Consider the following 8539-nt stretch of genomic DNA (forward strand, 5'->3'; position numbering starts at 1 on the left):
TGAAACTCGCAAATAGAAGAAATCGCAGTCGCAGTTTCCTATGAGAGTCAATCCCAGGTTGCAATGGCGATTTTAAAATCGCTGCGATTGAATTGCAGTTTGCGATTTGATGCTCATCTCTACTTGTATCCTTCCCAGATATGTGCAGTGATCTGTTATTGTCTATGGCATTTCTTTGAGTGTGGCAGACAACGATTCAGTATTTTCATTCCTTTTTCTTTGTCTGACTCATTATCTTTTCTTATTTTTACTTACACAAGGTTTCGATCAAAATGATCACTGTGTGAATGCGGTGAGTCGTATATTGGAGAGACTAAACGTCCTCGAAATGTACGACTTAGCAAGCACAAAAAACATGTACAAAACGGTGAAACAATGAAGTAAGGTATTGCAGATCATGTTTAGTAAAAACAGCATAATATAAAGTGGTCTGAGGCTCGGGTTGTCCACAGGGAACCTCAATGAAAAAGAGTGAATTTAAGAAGCCGTTTTTATAGCAAACAATAATAACTCCTTTAGCAATAGTTCGGAAATATCGACAATATCCCCAAAAAAACACTAATAAGATGCTTTAAGCTGCTGAGATGCACTACTTTAAGATGCCTGGCTGTAGTATAAAAGCTCAGTAATTTAAGGACTTAGATTAGTTTCTCCCCAATATCAGCCGAAATAATAGCTGACCATACTTCGGCAGCTAGTTCCTCGGAGGTGGACTGTTTTTAGTGGGTAACAATCCAAGTCCCACACTGTCTAGGGGTTATTTCTATGATCGTCTCTCTCGAGATGGTGATGGGAATGATCACTATTCGTTTATAAAAAAAAATTAAACCACCCCCTTACCAAAAAAAATAGATTAGGTTACACTTGATAATGGTCAGTGATCCGTCTGACCGAAATGTTCTTAAGTAAAAATAAATAAAGGCAATGTAAGTCCGATTTTTTTAGTTTCAATGTTTATGGTAAATATTGTTTTTAATTTAAAGCATAATGAACCTAATAAAAGTAAAATAATATTTATTCCATATTATACAGTATAATTTGATTAATATATTAATTTTCTCTCTCTCTCTCTCTCTCTCTCTCTCTCTGCGGTGAATACTACTACTACTACTGCTATTACATTACTCGCAAGTACTCGCTGACGAGTATTTGACACGAATCAAAAGATGGTTACGCAATGCGTTTTCTTTCATGAGCGTTTCTGTGACTGAACTCTGACTGTGACTCTTTCGCACTCCTGACATTCAAAAACCTCATTAATTTGTTGCCTCTTTACTTTTTGGTTATCGTTAACTGATATCGTTTACAGTTCTTCTCCATTGCGTCCTATTGTGCGATCTCCATGCTTATCCTCTTCAAGTTTTCATGGAAAATATCCTTGTAACTTTTGAGTTGTTTCCTCTTACCGCCTACAAGCTCACCGTAAAGAAGAGATTTCGGTAGGTGGTTTTCTGACATTCTGCATACGTGACCAGTCCATCTTAAGCGAGATTTAGTAATCATAACATGTGAATGCGGCGAGTATATTACACCAAACATACAAAAACATACAAACCGTCTTCTAAATGTAAGACGTAACAAGCACTTTTTGTTCCTTTTTTGTCCAGCCAGGAAATCTTTAACTATTTTTAATTAAAAAGAAGATTAATTCCTAGTTTTTATATGTATAATTATTTTATTTTTTAGGTTTTAACAATTGTTTACCAACCTGCAAATATTACTTGTTCACGAAACCATATAACTAAAGTTAATCAGAAAAAAAGGAGACGATATTTGTAAATTTGAATTAAAATTCCAATTCTAACATTTCTAATTCTCTAATGAAATTTATAAAATTAATCAATATCGACCTTTTTCAAAAAGAAATAAATAAGAAATACCGGGAATCTACAGAAAAGACAGAGCAACAAAAAGGTCAGAGGTAAATATATTTAAATGAATAAAACATATCATTGATATACATGAAATAAGGGTTCTAATTTGAAATGTGATATAAATAATCAGTTTTCCATTCTGCTATACCTCCGTCCTTTCATATATTTTTTCAATATACAATAAATTGGACTTACAGGGATTTCCTTTTATTACGGCATACAGGATATAAATTGCGTAGCTGCGTGAATGAAAATGTTTGCTAGAAGGGCTTCGATATTTAAAATTTTAATTTGTTTTGGTATTCAGGGTCCTCTACGCTTTATGTTCGAAGAGGGGCTATTAAGATTAAAGTGTTTTTTTTTTCATGAATTTTTGAAATTTCATGACGGTTTAAGGGTTGTTAGTATATAAGAATCGCTCTAATTTGGATAGTTTTGAATCTTGAGGTTCAAATTTAAACAAAACATTGCATATGAGTAATAATGTGATTGTTTCTTAATGTAGATTTGTGGATATGAGATCTTCCATTTTTTAGTGGCACAAAGTTTTTAAAATTAAAGAGCGTAAAAAACCTACCAAATTTATATTTTTTTTTTCGTTTCACTGTTTATGAGATATAACGTTGCCATTGTCGCGGGCTGCTGCGCGAGCATTCGGGGACGCAGCTGCCGCTCGGCCTATTTTCATAGTATAAGGAAACTGGTAGCTTTACTCCTTGTCAAATCCTTTGTTCTTTTTCTGCCACTTTATATGACCTTGTTCTCGCGTCCCGTGACCACAGACGTAGCTGTATAGTCGTGGTCTATAATTAGGCAAAGTATAGCCGTGGCACTTGCCATACTTTTACAGAGATATATTTAGGAAAATATGAGTTCACAATAAAATAAAAAAAATTGATCATCGAGTAAAAATTTGCTTGAAAACAGAATATTATCACATTTTGTGTAAGTAACAATTCTTCTATATCTGACTCGGTACCTAATAATCTTCTGATGGGAAGAAATGCGGAAAATATATAATGACATATTTTTATATTATTATCTATTTCAAAGATTTTTTACAACATCTTTTTAATTTAAAACAAGTTTAATTTTAACATTAATGTGTTTGTTTTGTAGTAAGATATTGGTTTCATTGGATAACTAATACATTGAACAACACATTCTACTAAATAATAAAATAACATATTTAAACTTCAATAATTGCTAATAAACATTACAGAAATTTCAAAAGAGAAAAGAATCAATAACAATGAGAAATAGCATTACTACTTATCACGTAATAAAAGAATATTTTTTTAGTTATTGCTACCGAGTCCCGAAGGTGTCGAAAGAACCGGGAATTAATAATTTTCCGAGTCCCGGTTTTTTGATATCTCAAAAGAACTGGGAATTTACGGTTTTGAACCCTAGTTACCATATTATCAAGAAATTATGTTTTTTAGCTAAAAACTAAAAAAAAATCCAGATCTAAAAAAAATTGCGTAGAAAATCTTCATATTTCTAAGGCCAAAATGTACTACCCCTAAAAACATTTGCACTCATTTAAGACTCACCCTTTATAGGGCGATTCACGGTTTTGGTACGTTATACCGTTTCCGAAACCTGAGCTGTTTTTCGAAACCGGTATTTTCGGGACCATGCCTCTAAGGAATCGGGATTTCCAGTTTTTTTTTCAGTACTAGCAAATTTTTGTTCATTGATGGTGCTTCGTTAAACAGCAAACAAGGGAGGGTTGTCAAAAGTAAAATCGACAAAAAATTTAGGTTTAAATGAAAATAATATCAAATTATTAAGTAATAATCAGTCATGAGAAAATTAACCTGAACACAAACATGATCACAAATGACTCTCAAAAAAAACTCAAAGCACAATTTTTTGAATTATTAATACAACCAATAGCAGCACACAGTAAGGCACTCATTTTTTGTCAATCCGTCTCTGCGCTGCGCTGGGACGCAACGCTCGTACCTCGCAGGTCGACGGACGGAACTCAACTGAAACGCTCTGCAATCTGCCGATATTCCACAGATTGTAAAAACTGGCAGAAAATATTTGGGAAAGTGCAACTACTCTTTTCCTTCTACTATGCTATTATCGTGTCCCTCCCTCTGGTCCGCATTCCAGCACTAACTAGTCGATCAGCTGACATTTTTCGGCAACGTAAATGCGTTTGCGAGTTTTGACGTAGTAAGCAATTTTTTAGTGTTTAGAGTAAAAACTTTGTCCCTGTAGATTTTACAGCTTTGCTACTGCAAAATGAAATTGTAGAGAATTGAATTCTCTTCATTTTTTGTTCTATAAAATTTTCTGTTTAGCCAGAAAATAGAATCCATAATTTTTTTAGGTACGCTGAAGGTAACGTACCTAAAAAAAATCTCAAAACGATCAGAGAATGTTACAACGATCCTCAGTTCGAGTGAACATCGTAATGCGCGAAGGTAACTCTGGTTCGTTCCAACCGGACCGGGAACCGATCCTGAGACCATCCGTGTCTGAGAAACTTTTTTTCATACGCGTATTTTTTTTTTACGTGCCTATAGTAAATCTGTTACTTGTTGAAGACTTCGAAGTTTGCGCGGCCGAATTCAAGCACGGTCTGATTTAGCAGAGGCCAGGTCAACGGTCTGTACAGTCTGCCTGAACTACCCGATACGTACCGATATTACCCCACAAACCAGGTTTGCACAGGCAGCCTAGGCGATAAAATTGAGCGTCTGTGGGGTTCTTTAGTGTGAATTGACTAACCGGCGAGTCCCGTTTGAAAAATAAAAACCATCGTTTCACCCAAACGATTTTAGCCGAAGAAGCATACGACTGTGGCCGTGGCAAGCCAACGGCGAACCAGCGGCAGAACGACTGCGGTCATTGTCGTGCAAGCATAAGTCTAGCTAAAAACGCGTTTATAACTAACGACGCAGTAATTGAGATTTACTATAGAATATGAAAATAGAAATAAACACCGAGCTTCTCATCGGCCTGGTTGAAAAACGACCAGTATTGTGGGACAAGTCAGACGAAGACTATAATAATAAACTGAAAACAAAAGAATGTTGGACAGATATATGCAGACTTTTGGTAGATGGATATGATGAGTTGTCAAAGAAAGAACAAAAAGACCTAGGTAAGGTATAATTAGTTTAATATTTATTTATTCAAATATTTTTCAATAACGACAATATTATATCCGTCATGCAAATTAAATATTGTTAAGTTTACTAGATAATTGCCACAAATGAAACAGTTATTTAACACTAATTCTAACTCTGATGGTTGTACAGGGTGTCCCATTTTAGTTGAAATCATATATTATCTCCTTTATTACTGAAAATAGAAGGATGTGGTTTGCACAAACCTGTCCTACTTTTTTGTCAAAACAGGGTCTTTTTGAAAATTTTGCAATTTGAGACAATGTATTTCTGTTATTGTGAAAGCTATCGAGAAGGTGAAAATTGTTTATTGTAGAACTCTAATTTAATAAAAATAGTTTCAAGATAACTATCTGTTGTCTAGTAGAGGTGGGCAAAGATTGAACGAGTTCATGTGAACTAGTATTAAAAATAAATCGTAAGATTCGATTCACTGCTTACAATACGGTTTGTTCAATTGAATCGTGGCCAGCAGAGATCCATAAAATTTGAACGATGAGCCGTAAAAAAGAGTCGTAAGAATTGAATCGAATCACAATGCGATCGTTGATTGCGCAGCGGTGATATAGGCATAGAGAGAGTCGGGCACCAATATTTAGACTTGAACAAAAGCCCTAAATAAACATCATGGGCACAAAATGCAAACTATAAAAAAGTTATTTACAAGAAAAAAACTTATTTTTACTGTGCTTAGTACGGGAATATCTGTAATTCATTTAATTTTCACGTTAATATTTTTTTATTAAAATAATATTTACCGACTAAAAGACGGAATCGTGTTTTTATGCAACTCCAAATAAATATTGGTGGCCTCTGCTCAATATGATAAAAAACGTCGTCAGCGATGGTTATGAAATGAAGATTGTTGTCATTTTAAAATTATATATTGGGGAATGTCAATCGACGCCATTTTTTTCGATCATACGGTATTATAATCTATTTATTATATGATTATTCAGTTGTAATTAAAATATACTAAAAATATTAAATTTGTATTAAGAAGTCTTTAATAAATAGTATGTATGAATTGGATTGATAATTTAATATTATTGGTAAAATAATCAATCCAATTACGCCAGTGCTATAAAATGTTGAAAAACAAATTAAAGAACTGTATATTTCTTTTGCTGCCTCCTTACGTAATTGTCCGACGAAATTATCGCCGGTAGTGCCACTTACGATTCTTGTATTTATGAAAGGTAAATTGTGCATGTGGCTCGTTCAAATGAACGAATCGTTGGAGTCGATTCAATATCAGAAATTGAATCGTATGATTCGATTCACTAAGAAGAATCGTAATGCCCATCCACTATTGTCTAGTAAGTAGGTATGGGGGCACTAGAGCCAGACAGCAGACTTTTACTGATTTTGCTGTCTGCATTACTGTTTTTGTTGTCTGCAGACATCAAAGCGGACAGCAAAATCAGTAAATATCTCTTGTCTGGCTCAAGTGTTTCGTACTTCCTCAAGTTCAATATTAACTACCCTAATAACCTGTCAATAGATACACTGAGATCGCAAAGTTCAAACCAAAAACAAAAGTATATATTTATCATTAATAAATCAATATTCCAAACTATTCTGTTAAAAAAAATTAAATGAGTAACTATTACAAATAAGTCTCATTTCCAGGTACAGAAGCTCTTAAGAAATGGACAAATATAAAGGACAGTTTCATGAGATGGCATAGAAAATATAATGACCTAATTCGTAGGGGTTCAAAGAAACGCATGAAAAAGTATTTGTATAACGATCTCTTGTTATTTTTAAAGAAAAATATGGTTCAAAATAATGACGACAATAATTGCGATGACAGTGATCCTCTGAATGTGGAAGAGGATTCCCATATTGACGAAACAACGAACATGATGGAGCTTGAAACTAAAGCATTGGAAATAAATCCAAAACCAACATTAATGGAGATTGAGATAAATAAGACATCCGAAGCATGCCCAGCAGCATCTCATCAATGTTGTACTAATCGTCACTTGGCATTTTTTACTAGCATACTACCTTCTGTAGAAAATTTCGATGATGATCAAATTTGTGATTTCCATATTGGAGTTCTACAACTCATACAATCTATAAAACGAAGAACAAATTGCGGTCCTTGTAACTAGTGTCATGTCTAATTATTTTCCTTGCTTTTTGGTACTTTTTGGTATAAGTGTAATGAAACAATAAAAATTATCAACTATACAAAAGGATATTTCATTATATTACATAATCTTGAAAGTATATAGGTATATCCGACATTCGTTGGCTTTCAGTTGTTGCCTTGTTGTAATAATGCAAAATATATAATGAAAATGTGGACTTAAGAACTAACTAGTCTTCTTCGATCTATCGTTGAACATAGGCCTCCCCCAATCTCTTCCACTCTTCTCTGTCTATCCACATGTCCATCCATTTAGTTCCTGCATGTTTCTTCAGATCCTTCACCGATCTCATTTGAGGTTTTTCTCTACTTCATTTATTTTCCCATGGTCTCCAGTTTATAGTCCTTTTGTCTAATATTCTTAACCAAGGAGCCTTGGTAAAATATATTTGATCATCTAATGTTTTTAGTGTCTTGTCCTGGTCGGTTAAAAGATTCCAAAATCGTATTTTTAATCATATCTCAATTTTTTCAAATCGAATGAGGGTGGCTCGTTAGCATATTTGGAAAAGCATTTTTTTACGAATAAGTTGATACCACTATTATACCACACTTGGTATTTCCAGTCAAATTTTCGTTATGAACCGCAAGTTATAATTTGAAATAAACCATATGCGAAAATGTCAAAAGTTGACATAATATGATATGTCATTATATTCAGAGTGTTATTTTCTATCGAATGAAGTAAAAAAATACCGAGGGTGCCATTAAAAAATCAAAAGTTGTAGTCATTTCCGGTGAAACAGGAAGTGACCGAAAACAAATGAATACGTGATTCAATTCTAATTTATGTCATATACATACCAGATCTCGTTTTTTTTAACTGAAAAAATAAAAAAGTTATAGGGACGAGCCAATTTTGAGAGGCACCCAGTATAGTTAAACTGAATAGGTTTAAACATTTTATTTTTATAAATTTCACTAGCTTCAATATCCTTAAATCTCTTAAATGACCTAAAAACTATACAATCCAATATTCATTCAGCGAATGTGCGTGCTAGAGGAAAGCTGTTATTAAACTCATATGCTATTGTTAAAGCTGTTTTGCATATCGTCGCTATTATTTGTAATGAATAATTAAATAGAGTTTTATAGAAGGAAAAAACTTATGTGATTTAACAACGGCAATTTAACTATTAATCTAACGTTGATATCTCAATAAAAGGAGCATTTTGACGTTTCGAATTTATAGTATATTATAGTCACACGAAAGGCGCTGTACAAAATTACACTTTCCGCAAAATAATAGAACAGTCGTCCATTTGAAAATTGAAAATTTTACTTCTGATATATTACAACTTTTCTCTTTTGATCTTCCACATTTATTTTCAGTTTATTTTCAACTTCAGTAAAAAACA

The 8539-nt window shown here is 33.5% G+C and overlaps 1 protein-coding gene across 1 annotated transcript; it reads left to right on the forward strand.

The window, feature by feature from the left end:
* The first annotated feature begins 4694 nt into the window (after positions 1-4694).
* LOC115879347 lies at positions 4695-7173 on the forward strand. The gene is made up of 2 exons (XM_030896123.1): positions 4695-4998; positions 6656-7173. The coding sequence occupies exons 1-2, from the start codon at positions 4818-4820 to the stop codon at positions 7141-7143; spliced, it is 669 nt and encodes a 222-aa protein (XP_030751983.1). The 5' UTR covers positions 4695-4817; the 3' UTR covers positions 7144-7173.
* The last annotated feature ends 1366 nt before the right edge of the window (positions 7174-8539 follow it).

Source organism: Sitophilus oryzae, unplaced genomic scaffold (genome assembly GCF_002938485.1).
Source record: "Sitophilus oryzae breed Bouriz unplaced genomic scaffold, Soryzae_2.0 scaffold_1576_pilon_pilon, whole genome shotgun sequence".
Classification (NCBI taxonomy): Eukaryota; Metazoa; Arthropoda; class Insecta; order Coleoptera; family Curculionidae; genus Sitophilus; species Sitophilus oryzae.